This window comes from Mesoplodon bidens (genome assembly GCF_964165515.1).
Source record: "Mesoplodon bidens genome assembly, chromosome: 7".
Classification (NCBI taxonomy): Eukaryota; Metazoa; Chordata; class Mammalia; order Artiodactyla; family Ziphiidae; genus Mesoplodon; species Mesoplodon bidens.
This window is the reverse complement of record NC_138164.1, coordinates 113,511,021-113,538,760: the sequence shown is the minus strand read 5'-3', so window position 1 is coordinate 113,538,760 and position 27,740 is coordinate 113,511,021. Positions and strand designations below refer to the sequence as shown.

At 55.1% G+C, this 27,740-nt stretch overlaps 1 protein-coding gene across 8 annotated transcripts in view; it reads left to right on the top strand.

Moving 5' to 3' along the window:
- Window positions 1-27,740, top strand: part of SHANK2 (SH3 and multiple ankyrin repeat domains 2) — a 546,752-nt gene that overhangs the window by 348,143 nt on the left and 170,869 nt on the right. For all 8 annotated transcript variants that reach the window (XM_081238599.1, XM_081238604.1, XM_081238603.1 and 5 more), the window contains one exon: window positions 8,834-8,909. In XM_081238599.1, coding sequence (XP_081094725.1) covers window positions 8,834-8,909 — 76 coding nt within the window. The remainder of the gene's footprint in view (window positions 1-8,833; window positions 8,910-27,740) is intronic.

The window sequence follows — 27,740 nt, the reverse complement described above, 5'->3', positions numbered from 1 at the left end:
TGGCCACTCCTATTCCAGGTCCCCAGGACGGGGTCTGATGGGCCGGGCGGGGCAGCTCTGACCAGGGCGTGAGGTTCTGTGTACAGGTATGGTTGGGGTCCTGCTCTGTCCCGGGTGCAGAAGGATACATTCAGAGAGGAGGATACATTCAGAGAGGGAAGACCAAGACGTCTTCCTGGAGGACAGCCCACCTGGGAAGGGACTTAAATGCGTGACGGTGTTATACCTTCACCACAAGGCCAAGGTCAATACTGCTGCTAGCCCCATGTACAGATGAGAAAACTGAGATTTGGAGAGCTTGTTTCCTGCCCAGGCCCTGCAGCTAGTGAGGACTTAAGCTCACGTTTCCTTGTCTAGATGCAGGCTTCCTTCCTGCCTCTCCTGTCTGTAGCATCTCATGAGCAAGGGAACCGTCCCACGTGGGACCTGGGTACGGATCGGGGCCGGCGTGCCCACGCAGCCTTGGCCCTGCTCTGGCGTTCTGGCCTCTCCCCACGCCCGTCTCTTGACCCGACAGCCCACCTCCTCCCCACGCCGTCCTTTGAATTCTTTTTTGGCCCTTCAGAGTCTTGACAGATTTCTTTGAGAAGATTCCTCTTGATAAACAGTCACACTTGAGGCTCAGAGGCCACTAGTATCTCCCTAGATGCCCTATCCTGGCTTCCTCGCGAGCTAGACGGGATCCTTTTCCCAGCCGCTCTGCGTAAAAGGCTATTTTAAATGCTGACAGTCTGAAGCTTGGCGTGCGATCTGTCACTCACTTTCACGAGTCACAAGAGGTATATGGAATGGAATTTCCAGGGCGTTTTTTTTTTTTCCCCCTTTCAATGTAGGTTTTTCTAGGCCATATTCCAAGAAAAACTTTCAGGGCACATCAGCTTAATCACTGCGTGGTTCTCTCCTGGGAAAGGGGGGTTACGTCCCTAGTCGCATTGGTGGCAGAGGGGATGTGTCATGTTGAGAAGGCAGAGCGTCCGAACATCTGGTTTGATAGTTGAGTAAATCAGAGCTCAGAGCGGCAAGAGTGAGGTCCCACGCCATCACCACCAAGGTCAGGACTAGAAATCCAGTTTCTCATTTTGTAGAATGGCTCCTTCCATTCCCTTGGCAGTCGAAACTAAACGCAGCCTCTGTGCCATATCCTCATCTCTTCACAGTCAGACGCAAGGAGGTGACGGTGCCCACGCTGGATAAGAACGAAGGGTCCAAGAGTGTGTGGGTTTTATCCCACTGTCCAGTTACTCCACAGCTATTGATCACCTACTGTGTGCCAGGCTGTGTTGTAGGTGCTGGGGACCCAGCAGTGCAGTGAACTTTGAGCTGGGGAAGGAATGTCCCAGAGAGTCTAGCAAGTGCAAAGGCCCTGAGGTGCAAACGAGCTTGTCATGTTCAAGGAACAAAAAGGAGGCTAATAGGGCGGGAGTGGAGTGACTGCAGGGGTGGGGGCAGGGAGCAATGGGCGAGGAGGGTTCAAAGGCAGGACTGCGTAGCGTCGGGCCTGTGTCATCGGAGGGCTCGAGGATGGGACTCGAATTCCACTGGGAAACTGTCAGAAAACATTAAGCAGAAAAGTGGCATCACCTGATTACATTTTTTTTTTTTTTTATGGCGGTACGCGGGCCTCTCACTGTTGTGGCCTCTCCCGTTGCGGAGCACAGGCTCCGGATGCGCAGGCCCAGCGGCCATGGCTCACGGGCCCAGCCGCTCCGCGGCATGTGGGATCCTCCCGGACCAGGGCACGAACCCACGTCCCCTGCATCGGCAGGCGGACTCTCAACCACTGCGCCACCAGGGAAGCCCCCTGATTACACTTTTTGAAGCTCATTCTGTATAGAGGTTCAGGAGATGATGGTTCAGATCATTCAGCAGTAGTGACTGCTGGCCTCCAAGCTGAGTGGGACTACAGACACTTCTGAGCACCTGCTGTATGAAGCACCGAGCCTGGAACCTGGCCCAGGAGGTGGGCCTGTCTATGAACTACTAGGTTCTTGCCTTTCAGAAGTTTCTACGTGGCTTAGGAAACAAACGAGTGAATAGTTCCCTCTTGGTTGGCTGGTTTTTCTGTCTCCTTTGTCGTAACCAGAGGCCTCCTCTGAGACATGTAGAGACCTGTGCTGTGTGCTGTGCTCTCTCCATGTCCGATGGGATGCATTCCTGTCGTCCGTTGTGTGGTTTTCCATTTTCTCCTAGAAGGTGTGAGATCCTCACAGACAAGGGGCCAAACTCAGCCTCTGCCTTGATGTTGTCTGGGCTTCCTTTCTACACTTGCCAGGACTCTTTTGGTTGCCAGAAAGCCAGCTCTGCCACACTTGAGCAAAACATGGAATGTACTGGCTCGCATGACAGAGAAGGCCATGCGTGGTCTGCGTCGGTCAGCTTAGGCCAGGGAAGGCTGCAGTAACAAACAGGCCCCTGATCTCAGTGGCCTAAAACCACCAAGGTTTATTTCCCACTCACACCACCTGTTTGTCATGTGTCCCGGGGGCACACCTAGGGACCCTGACTGATAGAATAACCACTGTCTCAAACATTTTGGTTGCCATGCCCATGGACAAAGAAACAGTAGGAGAGCGAGGGGAGGCGGGGCGGGGGGGAATCTTGGACTGGGAATTAAATGTTCCATCCACCCAGGAAGTGAAGTAAATCAGTTCTTCCGAAAACGCACTGGCCACAGTGAATCGCAGGGATCCATCCCACCACATGCCCAGAGGGAGGAAAGACAGAAATATTGAATGAATAGCCCTCATGGCCACCACAAGCCAAGATCCAGGGATTCTCAGCATCAGGCCGCATGCGTGCCTCTGTCCCCCAGCCTCCCGCTGTGTGCGGGCTGCATTCGTTGGCTAGTTCTCCCCATGATGTGGTGTGATGGCCACTGGTTGCCCACACCCCACGTCCTCCCACCTTACGGCCCATGAGAAAGCCGAGATCTCTTTCCTCAGCATCCAGACCTCAGCACATCTCAGAAAAAGGCCAGCTGACCCTCCGTGGGCCATGGGCAGGTTGCTGGTGAAGAGGCCTCCTCCCAGGGCCCCAAGTGGATGCTGACCCAGGAGGCTGTGCTGTGCAGTATCCCTGCCGCCTGCTGGCTCGGTGACCTCAGGCAACTCACTCAACCTCTCTGAGCCTCACCTTCCTCAGTTGTAAACCAGCTGTAAAACCAGTTGTAAACAGTATTGAGCTCTTGCCCATAAAGCACTTAGAAAACGCGGGGCCCTGCATGGATGTTTCGAAACACGATAGCTGTTGGCTGCTGTCAGCCAGGCTGGGGAGGCACAGAGTTGGGGGTCTGCTCACTGTAGTTTGCAGTGAGCATGCCTGCCCCTCCCCCGAGCTCCTCCCCCGTTGCCGGGCCCCACCCCCATGCCAGCACCTCCCCAACTCCCTTCCTGGGCCTCCCAGGTCACACCCCCGCAGCGGCTACCCCCCCCAATTCCCCTCCCTCTCAGCCTCCTAGATGGGGGCCGGCCGGGGCGCCGCCAGAGCCCCGGCCGCCCCCAGCATCACCACGGCCAGGGCCTCGGGCCCCTCCGCGTGGATCTTCTCGTGCCAGTGCAGGTTGGAGCGCCGGCTGAAGCGCTTGCCGCACAGGGGGCAGCAGCAGGGCCGGACGCGGCGGTGGGTGCGCTGGTGGGCGGTGAGGTGCGAGCTGTGGCTGAAGCTCTTGCTGCAGTGGAGGCAGAGGTAGGGCTTCTCGCCGGTGTGCGTGCAGCTGTGGGCGATGAGGTTGGAACGCCGGCTGAAGCACTCGCTGCACTCGGGGCACGGGTAGGGCTTGACCCTGGTGTGGGTGCGCTGGTGCGCTGTGTGACCTCGAGGGCCACCTTGGAAGGTGGAAGACCCCAATCCTCCGTGCACAGCGATAACCAGGTAATACAGCGCTTTCCATTCGCCAAGCACCGTTCCAGCATTTTCCCTGTATTAATTCATTTACTCCTCCATCACTTCCCTGTGAGTAGGAGCTATTATTATCCCCACTTTACAAATGAAGAGCCTGGTGACTTGCAGCCAGTAAACGGCAGAGCTGGGCTCTGAATTCAAGCCAGTCTAGCCTGCGAGCCCACATCCCTCATCATGGCACTCTGCTACTTCTGCAAAACAGCGACAAGAAATCCACTTAGCCCTGGCTGCTGTGGGAAGACCAAATAAGGTGAAAGACTCATTTACTAAAAGAAGAGATAGGGCTTCCCTGGTGGCGCAGTGGTTGAGAGTCCGCCTGCCGATGCAAGGGACGTGGGTTCGTGCTCCGGTCTGGGAGGATCCCAAATGCCGCGGAGCGGCTGGGCCCGTGAGCCATGGCCGCTGAGCCTGCGCGTCCGGAGCCTGTGCTCCGCAACGGGAGAGGCCACAACAGTAAGAGGCCTGCGTACCACAAAAAAAAAAAAGATAATTTAGCAAAGCTGCAGTGATGATTATGATGATGATGATGGTGGTGATGACGGTGATGATGACAGTGATGACGGTGATGATGACAGTGATGACGGTGATGGTGGTGATGATGGTGATGATGACAGTGATGACGGTGATGGTGGTGATGATGATGGTGATGATGCCGGTGGTGGTGGTGATGGTGGTGACAGTGACGATGCTGTTATGAAGGTGATGATGGTAGCAATGGTGATGATGATGGTGGCGGTGATGCTGTCCCTCAGGACCCCTTTCCTGTCCCTTGGGGCCATATCTCAGAGTAGAAGTCTGACTGTGTCCAGAAGCCAGAAGACAGGGAAGGCCTGTGCAGTGAGAGAGAGTTTTTCACAAAACAGTTAGAGATAATAGGATTCTAAAAGTTCCCCTTTCTCTTATAAAACAATTATGGTAGTGGAAGGGAATCCATTGTTTTTAAGGCCAGATTAATAACTTCTTAAATCCCGTGTTTGTCTCCACCCTTCCCTCTTCTGTTTAGCATTTTCTTGGCCCATGAAATCCCAAAGTCTGGGCACCACTGGCTAACTGACCTAGAAAGAGTCCCTTTCTGAAACATTTGTTTCCTCTGGCAAAGATGTGGACCAGGTACACACCACACCACACCACACCACACCACACCACACCACACCACACCCACCCACCCACCCACACACCCCTCTCTGCTCATTCGATCTGGAACCTCTGACCTCAGGAGAGACACACACACACACACACACACACACACACACACACACACACACACACACACACACACACACACACACACACACACACACACACACACACACACACACACACACACACACACACACACACACACACACACACACACACACACACACACACACACACACACACACACACACACACACACACACACACACACACACACACACACACACACACACACACACACACACACACACCCTACCTCTGCTCCTTCAGCCGAGGGCCTGCACCAGCCAGCTCTCAGGGCCCAGCGATTCCCTGGGCAACAAGCACAGAGCTGCCACGGGGAGCATAAGCAACAGGCAATTAAGAGTAATACTAATAATTAACAGCCCATCCCCACGGTCATTCAGTGGCTTCACAGCTACTCTGCTTAACCCTACAAGCAGGTTCCAATCCCACTTACCCCTCCCGGGCCCAGCCCATCTGTGGGCTCCACGCGGATGTCACAGGGCTGGCCTGGCCAGATGCACGGCCTGGCCCACATGCTCCACCCCCTGCACAGTGATCTGACTGCTGGGGCCCTCAGCCCAGCCCGTGGAAAGTCAGCATCTGTTAGCTTTATCCTCACCCCACCCCCAGGATCCTGAGCCCCAGAGAACAGAGCTGAGGCCCCACCCCATCTGAGCAGCCTTCTAATCCCTGCATTTGGGGCACACGGCCTGACCCTCAGGTGGACTTGATAAATGGTAACTAGATTTGAACATGTACGCAATGCAAGATGCCAGGGAGGAGGGGGAGAGGGACACGGAACACCTGGGTACGTTGGGTCTGGCTGCCAGGCACGGGATGTGCATGCAGCTAGGCTGGACCAATGCCCTCGGGCCGCTCTGCCAGTGTGCAGTGTATTTCTATTTGCTGATTTGCAATGGACTGTTGAGATTGGCTCAGCAAGCTCTGACACTGCGTATCTGCCAGGAGTTAAACACCAGAGGTGATAGAGAAATAAGGCCAAATCCCCACCTTTGAGCCCCGTAGAGAGCACGCAGACTCGGGTCCTCTCCAAGAGTCCCTTGGTGTGGCCTGCTGGTTCTGAGCCTGGGCCCTGGAGCCCACCTGCCCGCCAGGGGCCCACCCTGCCCCTACTGTTCAGCAGGATGTGCCTTTGCCTCGGCAGTGCTCACCAGCACCATCCGTAAAATGGGTCCAACCATTGTGCTTCCCTCGCTGGGCTGCTGTGACCAGCAAGTGGGAGTGGATCAGCCCAGATGGCCACAAGTTGTAGCCCAGGGGAAGAACTCAATAAATGTTAGTGAGGACGAAGATGTTATTGACCCAGGTTCTTGGACTCTTTAATCAATAGAAATTGATGAGGCCAGACGAGAAATTCAGACAGAGCTTTACTGGGACTCATGCTGCAGCATAGGAAGAGAGAACAAGAAACAGGTTCCCTTGCTTGCTCCCCAAGTGGGGGGCGAGCTGGCTTCTTAAATGGGGTGAGGGCGGGGCAGATCGGGGGGCCGAGCTGGAGGAGGGGCTTAGGTGGTCTGCCCACCTCCTTGGTGGTGCCATGTGCAGGGATCATGCGTTGGACCCTGCTTTCCCTCCCTGTACCTCAGAAGTGGCAGTTGGGCTTTTGGGTCTTTTTGCATCTTGTTGTTCATAATTTGCCTCAACTGTGCATGTGAGTGTTTATTTTTATTTTTATTTTTTTTAATTTTATTTATTTATTTTATTTATTTTTTTAAACATCCACCCCTCCCCTGGCCACAGTGACATTTTTTAAATTTTAATTTTATGTTTTTGGCTGTGCAGCATGTGGGATCTTAGTTCCCCGACCAGGGATCGAACCCGCGCCCCTTGCATTGGGAGCGCAGATTTATTTTTAGTCCCTTAGAGGTTCTTTGTATCTGTTGCTTGACGAGACGTTTGTCCAGGAGCAAACACTCTGGTCAGGGGTCCCAGGTCCCAGCCTGTCTCAAAGACAATGATGACACAGCAGAGACACGCCGAGCAGACGCGAGTGCCTCACTCCACAACGAGGACACCAAGGTCCTGCAGAGGGATTGGAAGGGTGGCGTGAAATGGAGCAAAAGCAGAGGGGCCACACTTGGCTGGACTTGGTGGGACCTGCAGAGTGACATGCGCACCCTCTCCCTGGGGGCCGTGACAGACAAATGAGAGAGTATAGGAGCGGCACTTGGAACAGGGCCTGGTACCCAGTCAGCACTCAGTTAGTGTCAGGGACAGAGATGGTGGTGAAGATGTTGTCACCGTTCAGGGAATTGTAACTTCCGTATCGTTGGAGCCTCAGGTGGAGTGATGGGAAAGGGGCAGAGAGGCAGGGGGAGCCGAGTCACTGAGAACCCGGCCGCCGGTCCTTTAAGACATCACTAGCTGCTGTAACAAGCAAATCCCTAGAGTGTAGCACAAGGCAATACAAGTTTGTTGCTTCTTTTAAGAGCGAATGCACAGAGACCCAGGCTTTTGCCAGGAATCCCTGAGGATCCCATCATCCTGTCGAGCCTGGGAGTCCTAGCTTTGAGCTGGGAGAAGCAGCAAGAGAGGTTAGGGAGAGCTTCCTGGCCTCCATAGAAGCCAAGCTTGGAAGGGACACACACACCCACACGCACGCACGCACGCGTTCCATTGGTGGGAGCTGGTCACGTGGCCACACCTGGCTGCAAGGGCTGCTGGGAAATGTAGTCCCGGGCTGGACACCAGCTCCTCCCAGCCCCCCAAAGGCAACACCACACCACGTAGAAAGGGAACGTGTGTTTTTGCTGCACAGGCTGCCTCTGGGCATGAAAGGAGCCGAGAGGTATCAGCGCGACCCTTCTCAGTGCCCTTGCATGTGTTCACTTTTCAGCCGAAAACGTGCATTTGGGTTTGAGTAAAATCACGTTCACCTTGGAAGGTGGTGTCAAGGAGACTGACAGCAGAGAGGGTGACAGGGTTTAAATGAGAGTTTGAGCCATTTTTCCTGAAGCCAATCACATAATGTCTCTGTATTTTTTCCAGGGTTTGGGAAAGAAAGTGCCCAGGAGATTTTATTTGGGGGAAAATATCTAAACAGTAAATCATAAGCTGCTGTATTTCTTGCATTTGTGTTGTTGTGGGGTTTTTTTCCCTCCACCTCTGAGCTATCGATTAAGTCTAATTACATCATTCATATAATTTCCCGTGAAATTTAAGTCGAAATTTGCTGAGTAAGGGAAGTAAGCAGGGGACTTAATTAGAAACTTAATCATGTTTGTTTGTTTGTTTCTAGGAGAAAGCAACTATAATCAGGAAAAATAACAATAAACATTTCCTTTCTCCCAAAGCAGTCATCCGCAGGTTCTCGGAGTTGCTATACGGCTCGGCAGCGTCACTTGAGAGTACCGTTGTCGCGGATTCTATGTGCTGAGTGGACCTGCTGCTGTTCTGGCCGGAACCTGCAGAGCCCCGTCTTCTTTGCAGAGAGCATCCTGCACCAGCCAGGGACCCTGGGACTTGCCTCCATTTGGGAATGGAGCTCATGACTCTCCAGTAGTCAGCCTTGAGGTTCATCTGCGCCCCCCAGAGTTTGAAAAGTTAGGCCACGGAGCAAGGCCTCGTCTTCCTCCCAGATCTTTCCGCAGGAGAGCGGGTCTCACGCTTCGTAGGTCAGATAAATGAGGGGCCCAGCCGGCCTCGCATGGTTTCAACGTTCGGGGACCGTGACTTTCTAAACGATGTCTCTCTTCCCTCTCTGCAGAAACTCGTGCAGACCGCAGCAAGAAACTCTTCCGGCACTACACGGTCGGCTCTTATGACAGCTTCGATGCTTCCAGGTAAGATGTGATTCTTTCTCTGCCAGGCCCCCTCTGGTCAAAGAAGCTCGTAGGTGTCCCAAAAGCGCTGGACCGTCTTGCATGGAGCACTCGGAACCCCTTGGCTTGCTTCCCCCTATGGGTCCCCATCACCCACCGCCCAAACATGGGCTGGGATGGTAGAGACCACCGTCTTCCAGAGGACCCACCCGAGAGGTGGGCTCTGTGCCGCCTGCAGTTTGGGGTTGGGCTGGAGCGCACTAGTGGGATGGCCAAGGGAGAGAGCTGTCTTTCAAGGAGGAGGAAACCTGGCGTTGTTTGGGGGGAAAGCAGTACAAATGGTAAGGGTGACGGTGCTTGGCCACAGGAGCCTTCAGGCAGCACCAGCGTATCAGCATCCCCCCCCAGGGGGTGGGGGGTGGAATATGAGGATGCCTCTGGGTTTCCCCTCCTCCAGCCCCCTACAACCACCAATCTGCTTTCTGTCGCTAAGGATTTGCCTGTTCTAGACTTTTCCTAGAAATGGAATCCTACAGTATGTAATCTTCCGTGAATGGCTTCTTTACCTAGAAGAATATTCTCAAGGTTCATCCATGCTGTAACATGTATCAGTGCTTCATCCCTTTTTTTCTCTAATTTTTCCCTGTGGTAAAATATAAATAACATACAGTGTGCTGTCTTAACCATTTTGAAGTGTACAGCTCAGTGGCGTTAAGTACATTTACATTCTTGTGCAGCCATCACACCACCCATTTCCAGAACACTTTCCATCTTCCCAAACTGAAACTCCATTCCCACGAGACACTCGCTCCCCTTCCCCTCCCCCAGCGCCTGGCGCCCACCATCCCACTGTGTGTCTTCATGAATTCGACTCCTCTAGGGACCTCGTATGAGTGGAATCATACAGTATTTGTCCTTTTGTGTCTGGCTTCTTCCACTGAGCATTATGTCCTCAGAGTTCATGCCTGTTGGACCAGGTGTCACAGTGTCCTTCCTTTTTGAGGCTGAATAATATTCCTTTGTATGGATGGACCACATTTTGTGTATCCATTCATCCGTGGATGGACGCTTGAGGTGCTCTTACCTTCTGGCTGTCGTAAATATGCGGCTGTGGACATTTGTGTACAGATATTTTTTTGAATACCTGTTTCCAGTTCTTTGGGGTGTATATTTAGGAGTGGAACTGCTGGTCACCTGGTTTTAGCATTGACCTGTCCCAACCACCTTTCTCTTACAAACAAGACGCACTATAACAGAAATGCCATTCCCAGCAGAGTAGCTGGTCCTGTCTTCCGGGGGGGCTTTGCAGACTCTCCAGGTTTTGCTAAGATTGTCCACTTTTTTACCTTAAAAGCCCAGGTTGTGATCCTTAGCCTGGCCACCAGCGTAGCCCCATGAGAGCACTCAGAGGCTGATGGCTTCCAGGGAGTTACACCCACCCCCGGCTCCTGCTGATGAGTCTTTATCTGGGTCAGATGAGTCGTTTTTGCCTTAGCTGGAGGCCGTCTGTGAAAGTGGACCCTGGGCCCACGGTCACGGTCAGCAGGCTATCACGCTTTTCTTCCATTCTAGCAGGGAGGGCGCCTGAGTCTCCGAGAAGCCCAAGAGCTGTTGCCATGGTGACTTGGAGGGCTGTCCAGGCTGGGAGTGGGGCTTTGAGGGAAAGAGGGCCTCTGGATGCTGGAAGGGTCCAGGCCATGTCTTGCCCTCAGGCCGTGGCTTTTGCAAAGCCATGTCCCCACGAGATCCGTTGTCATCAGACAGCAGCCAGCAGGCCACCCTTGGTGTGTGTGTGTGTGAGGGCGGGTGTGCACACATACTCAGTGCTCGAGACAAGCAGGGCTGACTGAGCTGGGAAAAGAGAAGACCACAGGGCCAGGCTGTCTGGGCCACGTGTCCTGTGGCTGAGAACAGGCCAGAGCACACCAGGGATGCTCACTGCAGGTCGGCCGACAGGGGACATGTGGAACCATCATAGCTGTTAAGTGATAGGACAGAGCCGTCTCAGGAGGTGATGAGCTCCCCATCGCCGGAGGAAGTCAAGCAGGGTGGGCATCGTCGTGGCGGAATGTCGTAGAAGTTTGGACTAAATGACCTCCGAGATCACAGCCAGGTCTGCATCCCTGTTTTGACCCCAGATGAAGGCTTGTATTCTACGTATATACTGACCACCTGCTCAGTGCCAGGGTCCAGGACCACAGAGGAGGGGGACAGCTGGACCTACCTGGGTCACGTGGTAGCTTCTAAGCAGATGGTAGAAGCTCTGACCTTGACTGCAGTTTAGGAGCCAGCCCTCCTTTCCCACAAGAAGGAATCAGGCCGTGGGACTCACTTGACGAGGTGTCGCAGTGAAAGAAATCAGAGTAACGATCGTGCTATTTGTTGACCTCCTGCCACGGGCCAGCCACCCTGCATTGATCCCAGCACCGCCGACCACACACCCTCCCAGCAACCTTGAAATTAGTGTCATTCTCCACTTGGCAGGAGGTTGCTGGAGAGGAGACAGGAGGGCCTGAGTGTCTCAGACACAAGTGTCTGAGGCCATCAGAGTACAGAGCCCGTGCCCTCAGCCCCCCTAACCCCCCACCAAGGTGAAGATGTTACTGCCCCAGGCTGGCCAAGGGATCAGCCTGGGATTGAGGAAAGCTAGTTCAGGACAGAACCATCACCCTGTGACGGGTGTTGGGAGGATGGACAATGGTGTTGCCTTGGTTATCGCAGGGCCTCCGAGCTTTTCCATAAAGGGTGCCGGGGTCAGCCTGTGGGATCCTGCTGCCTCCCGGAACTGGCCTTATCCAGACTTTGAATTTGACAGAGGCCACGGAGGGCGGGCAGTGAGGGAGCCTGGGGCCCCGACGCACCATTGTCACCCAGGCGGCTGGCGGGGGCGGCTCTGGAGCACGTGCCAGAGTAAGAGACTGACCTCTGGTCCTCTGGGTGCACGGCAGAAAGCGTCCGAGGGAATTGCATGCCGCGGTGAGGGCTCAAACCAACCGGCCGCTTGTTAGCCTGCTTCTGAATTCATGTTAGACGCAGAGGTCAGGGGGCTGCGCCAGCCCCCGGGTCAATTACCTGCAGTCAGTGGTTGGGTGATCGTCTGGGCAGGCGGTTCGTGGCTGAGGCTGCCCCAGTGCCGACGCAAATGTGATGAAGGAACATGCCATGGGAAATGAGACTCAATGGAGACAGTTTCTGAATCAGTCAGGAGGTTTCTCCCCTTCCCACCCCCTCTAATGTCAAAAACTTTACTCAGGGCTTCCCTGGTGGCGCAGTGGTTGAGGGTCTGTCTGCCTGCCGATGCAGGGGACATGGGTTCGTGCCCCTGTCCGGGAAGATCCCACATGCGTGGAGCGGCTGGGCCCGTGGGCCATGGCCGCTGAGCCTGCGCGTCCGGAGCCTGTGCTCCACAATGGGAGAGGCCACAACAGTGAGAGGCCCGCGTACCAGAAAAAAAAAAAAAACTTTACTCAGAGATTCAGAGCTGAGAGTGAAATGGTGGGAACACACCCGGTCGCGGTTGAACGTGTCTAGTTGCTCCAGCTGATTCCCTCCTCAGATTCCCTGCCATCTACCCAGCCTGCACCTGAAAAAAGGGTCTAGAAATGTGGACACGTGGTCAAGGTCAGAAGGCAGAGGACCTGGGGCCATTTCTACAAGGACCTTACAGATATTTCAATGTCATTTTTAGAAACACTTCTCAACACTAGGGGGTGGAGTCTCAAGTTCTCACTGCCCTTAAATCAGATCCTGAGCCTCATTAGCTTGGGGCATCCAGGGGGAGGCAGGGAGGACCTCAGGGTCTCACCCTAGGATTAGACTCCATCCATCCATCCACCCAACCAGGTACCCATCCATCCAACTACCTGTCTACTCAGCCAACCAGCCAGCTTGCTGTCTTCACAGCCATCTACACATCCATCCATCCATCCATCCATCCATCCACTCAGCCATCTACCCATCCATCCATCCATCTATCCATCCACCCATCCATCCATCCATCCATCCATCCATCCATCCATCTATCCAATTCATCCATCCATCCATCATCCATCCACCTACCCATCCATTCATCCATTCATCCCCTCCATTCATCTATCCCTCTGTTAGCCAGTATTCAACACAACCTAACTATTCAGGAAGCTAAGGGTATGAGGGTAAACAAGACAAGCTCAGTCTCTGACCTCATGTAGATTAAAGTCTAATTAGTGAAGACAACAGCAAGGTTAACAAATAAATAAGCCAGAAAATCCCTCTTTGTGGTTATGCTGTGAAGCAAATCAGCAGTGCCGTCAGGCAGCCTCTTGGGCAGGTTGGGGAAGGCCCACTTTGGGTAGGGAGCCAGAAGGGCTCTTGGAGGAAGTGACTTTTGAGTTGAAACCTGAAGGTCAAGGAGGAATCAGCAAATGCAGAGGCACTGGGGTGAAAAGAACCTGACCTGCGGGGTGGCAGGGGACGAGGAGGGCAGAGAAGACGATGTCGGGGAGGACCTGAGGCTTCCTGGAAGGAGTTTGCATTTTCCACGCTTGCAGTCCGAGGAGACTGGAGGGCTTTAAACACAAGAGTGACGTGGTCTGGTTCACTTGGCTGCAGGAAAACAGACAGTAGGATGAATGCATGAGTCATGAGATCATTGCCGCCATCTTGGTGTTGTTTGGCGATGGTGCTTTGGGCTGGAGAGGAGATGGAGGGGGAGGGGTGGGTGGATTCGAGGTATGGGGTGAAGCTGGAGTGGACGGAACCTGCCGAGGCACTGGATGTGGGGATGAGGGACAGCAAGGGGGGCTCCCCACCTTCCCTTGGGTTTTGCAGGGAGGAGCACCCAGAGGTGAGGGGGCTTCAGACCCAGTACCTGCCAGCACCTCTAGTGCACCTCCGAAGCTGCACAGGCAGCTTCTCATCCACTTGGAAGGAACGCGCTCACAAACAGCTCTGGGAAAGGGTCTCAGAAGGTGCGAGATTTCATTATTTCTCTCCCTTGGTGAGACCAGTTTGCTCTTAGAGATTGAATTAGAAGGATGGCAAATCATGCCCGTCCACCAGTTGAATATCCACTATCCTTAGCTATTTATTTTCATGGCGTTCTGACATCATAGTCCAATTTTTATATCTTTTTAAATTGGTAATTGGAAATAGATACACACAGTTCAAAAATGCAAAGTGTGCACAAGTGCTACAGCCTGAAGAGTGCGGCTCCCTGTCACCCTTAGCACACAGCCCCCGTTTCTGTCCCCAGAGAGAACCTCCATTACTGGTTTCCTGAGGATTTTTCCAGAGATGGACTCTTGAGTACAGAAGCATGTGTGCATGTTCTCTGAAGCCTTTTAAAGCCCTTGATAATAGAGCATGCTAAGTTTTCGATCTGACTTTCCAACTAAGTCCCTGTGTGACTTTGGGCAATTTGCTGTCCCTCTATGAGCTTCAGTCCCTGACCCACAACCAGGTTTGCAGAGTGGAGATCATGCTTCCGACTGGTGCCATGTCCCCAGCGGTGTGCATGTAAGAATGAATGAAAAAACATGTGTTTAGCGCCTGCAGCTCCTTCGAAGCATGGGCTATATAAATCCAGAGAGATGCGGAATTGTGAACGCGTGTGTGGGTAGCTGGCTTTCCTTTGAAACTCTAACTCTGTGTTCTGGAAGACTGCCTCAGTGTGTAGGTAGTAAGAACTGAATGGCAAGAAGCATTGATTTCCCCCATTCTTCCTCCGCCATCATTTTATATTTTTTATTATGCCTTAGACTCAAATAAGAGGCATCAATCTCTGAGAACGTGCTCTGGCTGGATTCGTAAGGAAACATACTCTTGTTTTTCTCTCTCTTAATTGATGGCTGGGCCCAGCGGTTAGTCATGGAGCCCTCGGGGCAGCTCCTTTGTGGTAGGGAAAGAGGTGGTTTTGCTTTTTATTTGATAGATATCTGTATTTTTAATTTTTTGATTTTACATATATGTATTTTAATTTTTTTAATTCTAATTTTTAATTTTTTTAATGATGTATTGCTTTTGTAATTTTGTGAAACCAAGGAAGAGAGGGGTGGCTCTCTGGGCACAGAGTCAGAGGTCACCCCAACTGCGCATCCCCACTCTTCCGTCTCCCTCTCCCAGGGGGACCACTTGCGTACATATGGCCGCTGGGATCCAGGTCTCCATTGGCACCAGTCACAGCCCCAGTGAATGTGCCCACTCTGAGCCTGTTATGGTTCCCCCCAAAAATCGCTCTTCTCTGCAGTCTGGTCCCCCCTCCTCCCTTTCTCCTCCCTTTCCTCCTCACTCAATTCATCACGAGGGTCTGAGGAGACCTGCCCCCTCCCCCCAACACCCTGCCGCCCCAGGTGGGGCCCCCTCAGCGCTGGTCCGCACTCTCTGTGCCCCCCACCGCTGTCTGACTGCCCAGGAGACCCGCTCCTTAGTCACTCTCAGGCTAACATTTTCCCTCCCATCACAGATTTTGGTCCAAGTGCTACGTGCATGTAATAAAGTAAGTCATTAATTTAACCCAACCACAAGGCAGGGCTGGGAAAGGAAGGAAAATTTTGTCTTTCCACCGCTCCCCAGCCTCATCCACACAACCCCAGATGGCAGAGGGACCACTTTAACTGGTTTTGCTTCATTCTTCGGATGGTTACCTCCGTAACCCCGATTACCTCCTTATGTCTTAATTTAACAACGTAAAGCACCATTGATTCTTTGCTGTAAAAGATGAGGCTTTTGCCGATCTACCACTTCTCTCCCGTTTTTTTTTTTTTTACATCTTTATTGGAGTATAATTGCTTTACAATGGTGTGTTAGTTTCTGCTTTATAACAAAGTGAATCAGTTATACATATACATATGTTCCCATATCTCTTCCCTCTTGCGTCTTCTCCCCAGTTTTGAACAGTTACTGTTGATCTGCTGATTACCTTTAAGTAACATTCTCAAATTCCTCTCTGGCTTAATACATTTTAGACAGTATCACTTGACCCTTTGTTATATTTATGTCCATATTTAAGCATTCTCAGTTCTGTCTATAAGTTGGATTCGAAAGTTAAAAGCCGGCAGAAAACAGTACATTATTATGATAATGTAAACGTTTACATGAGTCCCAAGAATGGGGCTAGGACTCCAGTTCCTCTTTATAGACCCATGAGAAGGGTCTTTCTAACATCACAGACCAGTGGATCCTTTTTTCTTCTACTACTCCATCAGTTTTCAAAATCATGACACATTTTAGCTTAGCATTAGGGTCATGATGTTCGCGTTGCCTTTCTTCTTTTCTTGTGGGAGAAGAATTATGTCTTCTTTTTATGTCATCAAAATATCATCCTGTTTCTTTTTTTTTTTTTTTTTTTAATTTATTCATGGCTGTGTTGGCTCTTTGTTTCTGTGCGAGGGCTTTCTCTAGTTGCGGCAAGTGGGGGCCACTCCTCATCGCGGTGCGCAGGCCTGTCACCATCGCAGCCTCTCGTTGCGGAGCACAGGCTCCAGACGCGCAGGCTCAGTATTTGTGGCTCACGGGGCTAGTTGCTCCGCGGCATGTGGGATCTTCCCAGACCAGGGCTCAAACCCATGTCCCCTGCATTGGCAGGCAGATTCTCAACCACTGCGCCACCAGGGAAGCCCCATCCTGTTTTCTTATGTATCACTGGGATCCCTGTCACTCTCATCGGGGGCCTCTGGCTCTCGGCCCTAATGTGGAGGTCCCAGTGGACAGTTATCATTCTGGGAGTCCCCTTCCTTGAGCTACTGGATAAGAGAGCTGTGTCTTTATCCTTGTGCTGCTGGGACACACATTCAGTTAACAACCTCAAGGAAGGCACCTAGAGTATAAGCTCTCATATCTGAAAAGTCTCTGATTTTCAGACGTGCTCAATTTTGTAGAATTCCAGATTCAAGATGGTTATCTTTCTGAACGATAAAGGCATCACCTCCTCTTCATCTCACCTTTCCTTATTGCTGGTGACAGGTTACAGTGCTGATTCTTTGTTTCCTCCCTGGAACTTTGTAGGAACGTCATTGTATTCATTGCATCTACTTTCCTCGCTGCTCTGAAATGCCCTGGTGATGGGCCTGGGTGCGAGTCTTATCTTTATCCATTATCTTCACTCTCATGGAGGCTCCTTCAGACTGAAGCAGCTTCAGCTTTAAGAATATCCTTGTAGGGCTTCCCTGGTGGCGCAGTGGTTGAGAGTCCACCTGCCGATGCAGGGGACGCAGGTTCATGCCCTGGTCCGGGAGGATCCCACATGCCGCGGAGCAGCTGGGCCCCTGAGCCATGGCCGCTGAGCCTGTGCGTCCAGAGCCTGTGCTCCGCAACGGGAGAGACCACGGCAGTGAGAGGCCCGCGTACCGCCAAAAAAAAAAAGAATATCCTTGTATCCTCGCCCTGAAAAACTCCCTCACTTCTCCGTCTCTGTCTTTCTGGATTTCCTGCTGGACCATTTGAGTTTGTTCCCCTTGTCCCTCATTCTTTCTCATGCTTTCTAACTCTCTGCCTTTTTGCTCTGTATTCTGGGAACTTCCTTCAACTTCTCACCTGTCTCTGTAAGTTATTATTTTGGCCATCACATTGTGATGTTCCAACAGCTTTTCCCTTCAGTGATGGGATAAGCTTCTAAGGCTTGAGAAAAGTGGTTTCTGGGTTTTGGGGGGAGTAAACCAGACAGCCTTGCATGGGCAGGTCTCTGCACCCAGCTGTTCTCAAGGCACAGCCCAAGCCGGCGCGTTTCCCTTTTGGAATGAGTGCGCACAGAGGAGCGGATGATGCGGTGGTGATGAGCACAGGTCCCGGGGATGCTGGGTCCACGCTGGGTGGTGGAGAGCGGGGGCGCCCTCTGGTCAGGAAAGGGTGTGCGGTACAAAGGGCTCAGACCCGCGTCCCCACAGCCTCACCTCTCCAGCTCCATGACCCAGGCAAGACCATTCACTCCACTCCACCTGGTGTCGAAAACCAGCAAAGCAGCAGCTGTGATTCTGCCTCGGCCACAGGGATTTGAATAGATAGTTATTCAGGAAGCAGAGCACAGGCCTGGCTCTTAGTATGTGTCCTGGGTGCGCTCTGGTTCCCAGCCCCTCAGGACAGCCAGGGGTTGCTGGCTTGGCGGGGTCAAGGGGACTCTGGCCTCAAAGCGCTGGACTTGGGGGCTTTGGGTCCTCCTGGTGTCCCCAGATCCTTGTGAGGGGAGGTTGCTCTGGCTGGGGAAATACTCAGACCCTCTACAGTGGCAGGAGTCTCCTCTTGACCGGCCTGGGGACCCAGCTCAGAAACTGCTCTGCAGGGGGTTGGGGAGCCCGGGGCCTCCCAGGTTGGGGGAGGGGCGCTTTACCGGAGCTGCTGAGCCTGGCCGGTGAGGGCCCCGGGGCCACCCTCCTCCAGGGCAGAGAAGCTCAGGCTCTCAGGGACCCAGGGCTCTCTCATCAGCTTTTTCAAGGAGGCTCTGGCCCCTTTTGTCTGGACCTCAAGGCCCCTGCCTGGGGGCCGGGGGGTGGGTCTCTCCCCACAAGGGAGGCGCCTGGCTCGGTGCTCCCTGAGACCACATTTAGAACACACCCAGGTGGCCAGCGGGTGTGTGGGCTGGGGGAGCGCAGGCGGATGGGGGGACGATGGAGAAACAGCCAAGGAGGAGCCGGGGGAGGCTGGGGTTCCAGGCACACCTCCAGGCTGGACCCCACTGTGGCCTGCCTGTTCCCCTTGGGGATGGAGCCGGTGAGGACCACGTGGCACAAGAACCTCCCAGCCCCCAGAGCACCCAGCCGGAGGACCTGGCTGGTTCTTTCTAATGTTAACACGGTCAGTGCCGCCAGAGCAGCCTCTGCCTCTGCGCACCTCCTCCCCGACTGCCTGGCCTCTCCCTGCCCCTGTCCTGTCTCCGCCTTGGTTTGTAGCTTTTGCCAGTGCCCATAGTGTGAATATTCCCGCCGTGGCTGATTTCAGGCTGCCCACGTGACGTCACCAGGTGCAGAGACAGCCCTGCGAGCTGGCAGGAGCCCCCACCGCCTCCTCTGGACAATGTCCACATCCCTCCAACCCCCGCGGCCCTGGCTCAGGGTGTGACAGGGCCAGCCCTCCAATATGTGACCAGGTGAACTAATCTGAAATCCTGGGGGCAGCTTCAAGCCCAAGCCAACCGGCTCAGATGCCAGGGTCCCAGTCCCAGCTCTGACACTGGCCGCCTGCCTGGGCCTCAGTTTTCCCACCTGGTAGCTGGGGAGCTGCTCTGCCTTTGCCCCTTCTGTCCTGCACCTGATACATCTGTCTGCTCCAGGGCAGGACCGGGGCTGACTCTGACTGTCACCTTTTCCCTGGTATCTGACGTAGGGCTTTGGCAAGTGCTCAACCCTCAGAGAATGGGAAGTGGGGGGTGAAAGCAGATGCAGGGGATGTGGGGACAGGAAGTGGATGGATGGATGGGTGGATGGATGATGGGTGAGCAGATGGGTGGATGGATGGGTGAATGAATAGATGGATGAATAGATGAGTAGATGGGTGGATAGATGAATGGGATGGAGGTGGATGGTTGATGAATGGATGGATGGATGGATGGATGGATGGATGGATGGATGGATGGGTGGGTGGAGGAGATGGATGGATGGTTGCCGGAGTGAGTGGGTTGGTGGGTGAGTAGATGGAAGGAAGACAGGCAAGCCAGGGCTCTGGCCTCCTCATGTAGAGCATAGGCATTTCCGAAGCAGACGTGGCCAGGTAGCAGATGGCAGCCACTGGCCTCTCCCTGGTAGCCAGTCAACCCCAAGTCCTGTCAATTCCCCTGCCCAGGCCTCCTGCCCATCGCTGCAGCCTGGGCCAGATTCAGATTCGCCCCTCCCCCACCTCTCACCTGGACTGGGCTTCAGTTCTCTGACTCATCTCCCGGCTACCAGCAGCTTTGTCCCCCTCACAGTCCACCCATTCAAGTGGTATTTCTGAAATGAGAGTTTCCTGCACGCGTACAACCTGCGCTGGACGCAGTACGTTTGGCGCCTTTGTGTGCCGTATAAGGACCTCTCCTCCACCCGCAGGCCCCTAAGCTCCCTCCATGGTCCTCTGTGCCTTTGCCCTGGCTGGCTCTGCTTCCCGACACACACTCGCCCCGGCCCCAGCCTAAGTCATCTTCCACACCCCCTCCCCGACCTTCATCACATTTACCGCAGCGCCAGCACTGGGGCCCCCAAAGCATTGAGCACCTACCGTGTGCAGAGCCCTTGCCCTGCATCCTTGCTTCTGGTCCTCACGCAGATGTGGAGACTGAGGCTTGCTCATTCAGAGCACCCCAATTTCACACCCTCTTCTCAGCACCTCACCCCACCTCACCCCACGGGAACGTCCGTGTCCTGTTCTGTGCAGATGAGGAAACCCACAGCGGGGCGGCCAGGTGCTCTCAGCCTCAGCCTTATGAGGATTCGAGGGACTTTCTCCTTTAGCGCCATCTTATGCCCATTTTTGATATAGTATGTTCTGCGAGGGCCCTTTCTTCCCTGTGTCTTCAAGAATCATTCCAGTGGGGCGTGCCCGCCTCACAGGCACGGTTTCCTTTAGGGGTGATGAATATTCTGGAACTATACAGAGCTGGTGGATGCACAGCATGGTAAATGCACTAACTTCCTCTGAAGTGTTCGCTTCACAGTGGTTAATTTCACGTTTTGTCGATCGCACTTCAATTTTTTTGAACAGAAAATAATCTAGCTTTTTCTAAAGGTTGGTTTAGTCCAAAGAGCAGGCAGGCAGGACCGGCCCCAGGCAGGCAAGTGAAGGTAAGGGCCGGGTCCCGGGGCGTAGGGAGAGGAAAGGGGCAGCCGTCTTCTGCCCTCCAGGGCAGAAGGACACCTGTCTCAGCCCCCAGGACACTGGCCCAGATGCAGCCACCCGGGCCTGCAGGAAGGCGTGGCCTAGAAGCCCTGCTGCCTTCTTTCCCCGGGAGGTGGGTTACACCGTCTGCAGCCCCAGGATGTCTGTCCACACTCTGGGTGGCTGCCAGCCAGCAAGCAGGGCCTTGCAGATTCCTGTCCGACTCCGCTAATCAAGGTCCAAGTGGAGGCTGCCGCGGTGGCCGGAAGCCTGGCGTGGCAGATGGCGCCATTGTGTCCTTGGTCCCTGGCCTGGAGTTGGCCCTGCGGAGCCCAGGCTGTTTGTGGATGAGCAGGGCTGGAGGATGAGCCAAGGGGGCCTGGGGGGCGGTGGGGAGGTGGGGAGGTGAGCTCTACGGAAGGTGGAGCTTCCGAAGCCGGGTTCCGGCTGGAGATGGGGAGGTTCCTCTGTCCTGTTCCAGAAGTGTGACCTCTTTTCTGCTCACAAATCACCTTTTTTGCCCAAGCCTCTGGGGACTCTCAGATGGCAAGGCGGGGGTCCCCTGGCAGCACCGCCTGGGGACGTGGCTGGGATTGAGGTCAGGGTTCTGAGTCGGGTACCAAGAAAATGTTAGGGTCTTTGGTTTCATCGTTTTGAATCATGATGTCTCCACCCAGGAAACGCACAAATGCTTTACCTCTCCCCTATTCTCTTCTCGTCTGTGTGCTTAGAGCTTCTTTGTCCTGATGGGGACACCGAGGCAGAGAGGCATATGACCTACTGGAAGTGCCACAGCCATCGGCCCTCCTCCACTGGAAGGACAGTGGGGGTGCCTGTGCGTCCTGCCGGGCACAGCGTAGGGGCGGGGGACGCCTGTGTCCTGCCCCAGTGGTTCCTGCCATGGCCTGCACTTCCCGATGGGGAGATCGTGAGGGAATGAGTGGCATTGTCCCAGGAAACCAGGGAGTGGGTCTCTGAACGTGCATGGTGCCAGGCTCTGGGGGCCATTTCTTAAATCTCAGGGTGATGAATGGATGAGGCGATGGGTTGGTGAAGACCCTTGGGAGGGGGACGTGGATACCGAGAAGGGGGGAGCACAGTGGGGACCCAGCACTTCGTCCATCTCTTGTTATAAGTTCATGGAGAAAACATGCATCATATGTGCAGAGATTCTGTTTGATGTAATTGGCACGTGTGGTCAGCTGTATCACGGCACCCAAAGACATCCGTGTCAAGTCCCCAGCACCTGTGCGTGTCACCTTATATGGCAAAAAATGGAGGTCTTTGCAGCTGTGGTTAAGAATGTCCAGGTGGGGACATTATCTGGGATTATCCGCGGGGGGCGGGGCTCAATGTCATCACAGGTGGGAGCCAGAGGGGGATGTGACTACAGACGAGGAGGAGACCACGTGATGATAGACAGGGGCTGGAGGGACGTGGCCACAGGCCCAGGGATGCCTGGAACCCCTAGGAGCTGGAAGAGGCAGGAAGGACCCTCCTCTAGGACCCCTGGAGGGAGCCGTCCCAGCCGATGCCTTGGTTTTGGCCCGGTGACAACTGACAGTGATCTTCTGCATCGAGAACTGTGAGAAGTTTAGCTTCCTCCGTTTGAAGCCAGCCAGTGTGCTGTCACTGGTCTCAGCAGCCCCAGGACACTCACACAGGGTCAACAGGAGGTGACACGTTTTGCAGAAGCAACGGAAAGTGGGTGCTGGTCGGCAGGGGGAGGGCAGGCCGCTGCATTAAACAGAGACACCTGGTGGACCCCGCTGAGAAGGTGCGGGTGGACCAAAGATGTGGGGAAGGTTGGAGAGAGGGGTGAGGGGAGCAGCGGAAGAGAGACGCCGGGGCCGGGAGCGAAGCTGGTGCCACCACCTCCCAGGGCGAACCCTCTCCTCTGAGTTCCCGCTCGGCCCCCTCCGCTGTTTCACCTCAGACGCGTCACCATCTGTACCTCCGTTTCCTCACCTGTGGGGTGATCCCTGACCCCTAGGCATAGGGACACTACCTGTTCTCTCCTGCCGTTTAGGGCGTGGGCCCCAGGGTACCCAGAAGCCTCCTCCTGGCAGGTAGCTGGGGCCCTTCCGGTCTGGGGAATACAGCAGTGTCACCCTCCTGGACACGCCTCGCTGTGCCCTTGAGGATGTCTTTCTATCTGGTCAGTCCCTAAAACCACTTGCTGGGTCAGATGTACTCCCGAGCCCTCCCCCTGGGGCTCACTCGCACGCTGGCCGATGGCATGGGGCCCCCGTTTCTGTCACAGGGAAAAAGCAGCTGCCTCCAACCTGGAGAAAGTCCCCCTCACCCCAGGTGGGTTCCCTGCAGGTTTCAACCTAAACAAGTCTAGATCCTGTTCTTATAAAGCCAAGGTTGTTCAGCCATCAGCATCCTTGCACAACCAGCGCAGAACCCCGTGTGTTCTGGACATCGGGAGGGGGTTTCTGTTACTGAAACCAAGAGCTCCAACTGATAGACCAAGAAAGGATGGGTTTTCTCTGAAGGGCGTTGGGGGCTCCCTGCCCCCACCCTGGGTCACGGTGTTGGCAGGCTGGGCTCGATCCATTACTTGAACCAAAACGACTGAGCAGGTAGGAAACTGAACGATCTGGGAACCTGGCATGCTCCAAGTTCACTGCTCCGCCCGCGAAAATGGGGTGCATCCACCGCCGCCGGCAAGGCAGTGGGCGCCCAGGGCTGGCGGTGGATCCAGTTTCCCGGAGTAGCTGGGGTGGATGCCCAGCGACGTGCACCTCTCAGCCTTCATGGAGATGATTCCCCAGGGGGCCTGAGTTCCATCTTTATCTCATTAGTTTCTGTGCTGGGAATCTGATGGACTCTTTAACCTTGCAAGCCGAGGTGCCTGCCAGCCCCGGCTGAAATTCATCAGCGTTGCGTGCTGGATTAGAGTTGGGTCTCACAAAGAGTTTACTGCCGAATTCTCCTCCACTGGGGGCCTGGAAACACGGAGGAACATTTCCACGCGTGAGCTGTTCTCGGGTGCTCTCCGGGGTGACCTTACACCACGGAGCAAGGGCCCCTGAGACGCCCGTGTCACCGCCCAGCTCTCTTACCAGTCAGGGCACTTGACAGTCAGAGCCACCAGGAAATGGCATGTTTGCTGTTTCTGTGGGTAACTGCATGTGATCTAATTACTGACCTGGCTTTGTTTCTCCAACCCCTGGAGAGCGTGGCTTACAAGGAAAGAATGCGTGAATGTGTCCGCCGCGCTACTGTCTGCCTGCTCCCGTGCCGGTGCCCGTGCCCGTGCCAACCTGCTTCTCCCCCCACCCCAGCGTCTCCCCAGGTAGGGCCTGGGACGTGATGCGTCAGCCCCAGATCGGCGAGGTTTAGTGGAAACACCCCCAGCCTGCATGGCAAGCTGGGTCTGTCTCGCCGTCTCTCCACAGGTGGGGAGGGGCGGCTTAGGCGGTGTGGTGGTCCGAGTCGTGGCCCCCCAGAGATGCCACGTCCTGATCTCTGGCACATGTCTATGTCACATGGCCAAGGAGAATTAAGTTTGCACGTGAGACCTTGTCAGCCTGTCAGCTGACCTCAAGATTGGAACGTGATACTGGAGCATCTGGTGGGCCCCGTGTTGGTTGCAGGGTCCTTAGTAGAGGGGGGAAGGAGGGTCAGAAGCAGAGGGAGGGAGGAGATATGACAGAAGAGCAGAGGATGGAGTGACGGAGGAAGGGGCCACGAGCCGAGGGGTGCAGGCGGCCTCTAGAAACGAAAGGGCGAGAAACAGATTCTCCCCTGGGGCCTCCGGGAGGAGCTAGCCCTGCCACACCCTGATGTTAGCCCCGTGAGACCTGCGACCTCCAGCAGTGTAAGAATAAATCTGCGTTGTGGACGCCACCAAGTTTGTGTTAAGTTGTTCCAGAAGCGACAGAAACGAATACAAGTGTTTGTGAGCAGTGAGAACACACCCTGGCACAGGCCGTTCTGATCCCTGTTCTCCATAAGCACATTGCTGCCCAGGACAGGGAGAGAGGGACCCACTCTACAGATGGGGAGACTGAGGCTGCAAGAGTTCCGGCCACTTGCCCAAGGCCAGGAAGGGACTCGGGACCCTGGCTCCTCTCCTAGATGGTTCCCGCCACACCCCCTCCCTTGCTCATAGGCCTCCTTGGGACCCCCGGTCATCCCAGAGACTTGCAGGACAGGAGATGAGGTCTGGGCTCGTGTACCCACTGGGAAAATCCACGGGGCCCCCTGGCTCTGAGGCTGTGCCGGGGCCACCCAGGAGGAGGGTAGGCGTTTGCTGCCGCAGAGGCCCCGGCCAGAGCCCACCTGCATCCGGGAACGAAGGCGCTGGCCGGGAGCACTGTGCACAGGGCAGGGCCGGGCCACGGAGGCCGGACTCACGCAGCACCTGGAGGAAGGCCACCTTGGCCAGTGTGGCATCAGGACGGCGCCCGGCCTGCTCCTCACTTGCCTTCTCAGTGCTGCTCCCCCAGGGAGCCGGCTACCCCTGGTCAGGGTGCTGGCAGTCCCGGGAGCCTCGGAAGACCGCGGGGCCCTGAGGGACCCATCCCGGCCCCGGCACCTTGCAGAGGTTTGTACAGACAGAGCGCGGAGCCGGCGTTTGCCGCTGAGCCCACAGTATCCTCTCTGGGCAGCCTGTGCGGCCACGTCCCTCCACAGGTCACTCCCCGAATGAGTGACCTGGGCTGCCCTGCAGGCGCCCGCACACTGGGCAGCTTAGACCAGCACAGATTTGTCCTCCCGCAGTTCTGGAGGCCAGAGGCTGAGGTCCAGGTGTGGGCAGGGCCTTACTCCTTCCTGCCTCTTCCAGCTTCTGGGGCCCCAGCTGTCCCTGGGCTTGTGGCCGCGTCGCTCCTGTCTGTTCCTGGTTTTCACATCGCTTTCTCCTCTTCCCTCTCTGTCTGCCCTCTCATGAGGGCACCTCTCACTGGGTTCAGGGCCCCCCAGATTCAGAACAATCTCTCCTCCATCCTTACCTTAATTACTTCGGCAAAGACCCTGTTTCCTAATAGGTCGCATTCCGAGTTCAGGGTGGACATGAATTTGGGGGGAACGCTGTCCAGCCACTGTACGTATGTCTTCCCTCGGGCACACAAGCACCCCCAACGAGTGCCCAGGACTGACACCCACCTGCCGCCACCCTCCATGTACCCCCAGAGGCGGAACTCACACCCTGGGTGGGCCCTGGGGGCTTGGAAATGGATCACCCTGCGTGTTGGCACGTGGGCCACCAGGAGCCTGTAGGGCGCTGGGGTGGGTGGCAGGCAGTGGGTGAGGAAAGGTCTGGGCCAGGCCTGGGCTCTGACGGGGGACTCAGGTCACACACAGAAGCCACCTGGTGCCCACTGTGCATGGAGACACCCCAGGCTTTGTGGAGGGCAGGGCCAGCAGGAAGAACAGCACCCTGCCCTCCCCTCCCCAGGCCCCATCCAGGGGGCTCCTCCAGGGACGTGGGGAGAGGAAGGGAGGTCGTTTCAGACTGTTGTCGATCTGGTGGAGGGAAGGGAACAGGCTGACGGCGTGGGGCAGGCGGCTGGAAGAGGCAGGCAGGCGTTGCAGGGAGGTCACCTGGAGGGCAGGCCTGCAGGGGGCGCTGGGGGCCCGTCCTTCCCGACTCCCTCGCTGCTCCAGGGCTAAGGCTCTGGTCCTCACCCGGCTCGGGCACAGCGGCCCTTTGTGTTAGTTGTGGGGAGACTGGGCGTGGGTCCCAGGCCCCCAAGTTCTGCAGGGCCTGGAGGAAGTGGCCCAGGCAGCGCACATCCCAAAGAGGATGCTGAGGGCCGGGGAGGAGCTCTGTGTTCTCCCTCCGCTGGCCAAGGGGACTCTGCAGCCCAGCACCTCCTCTGGATGCCCAGCTCCGCACCCCGGGCAGCTGTATGACCTTGAGCTTTGGATCAGCTGGGTTGCTTGGGGAGTCCGTGCTATGGTTAGCGGGAAATTGGTCTTGGCTAAGACCAAGGAAACCACTTTTATTTTGCTCTCAGCTTTCTGAACTGAGTCCATTTGAGACAAGGCGCTGTCACCAAATCTTCCCTGGAAGATTGAAGGTTGTGCAGATCTTCAGGTCTGTGTCACCAGGGCTCCTGAATCCTCACCGCCAGCAAGCAGCCAGCAAAGGAGCAGGGTCTGCAGGACTCTTTCCCAGCCCAGAACATAACTTGAAGGATTTATCAGGAAGTCTTAGCATCCTGAAATCTGGGCATGGTCCGTATCCTCTAATATATAACCAACCTCCCCACCCTCCCTCTCCAACCTCTAGATGTGTCCATTAGGAAGCTTTTATTATTTGCAAGTAATAAAAACCCCACTAATGGTGGCTGAGGCCACAATGGTGAGCCTGGAGGAAGGCATGTCCAGGGTTTGTCCCGTGGGTCAGTGGTGTCTCTGTAAGCTTCTTGGCCTTTCCCTCATGGCCACAAGACGGTGGCCACAGCTCCACATATCATGTCCTTAGAGCACATCTTATGCAAGAATATAGGGGAATAAAGCGCCAGGAATCACTCCTCTGATCTCTCTCCCCGCAAGTAAAATATTTCCAAGAGGGCCCAGAGACTCACCCTCAGGCCTCATTGGCCAAAACCATGTCCAGTGACCACCCCTAATTGCAAGGGAGGCTGGGAAAGCAAGGATCTGACTTTTCCAGCCTTGGTAGTAGAAAGCAGGCCGGGGGAAGGAGCTGGGTGTGTGAGAGGGACAAGGCTCCGTGCCATGCCTGGAAGTGGTGGCTCTTGGCGGGTTTTGAAAGATGAATAGGACTTCGGTATATAGCGATAGCAAGCCTACAGAGCGTGTTCCAGGCAGAAGTAAAAAGATGAGCACAAGAGCAGCACACCTCTCAGCCAGGAAGACCTTCTCATCTGGCAGATGGCCCATTCGTTGCAACAGGGAGTCGTAAGCGTGCACTTTCAGAACTACACATGGTGTTTCAACGCCGAACCTTCACACGGAAGGTTTGGTTTCTGCACCGTGTTAGGTGTCGGGCCTCTCTCTGCTTTTGTCTCTGCTCACCGCACTGTGCTCTTCCTTGCTTGCATTCGCTGTGGCACACCATTTCCGGTTCTATTTCGATGTGGAGCAGGATGTACCGGCAGAAGCTTCTTGGGGGAC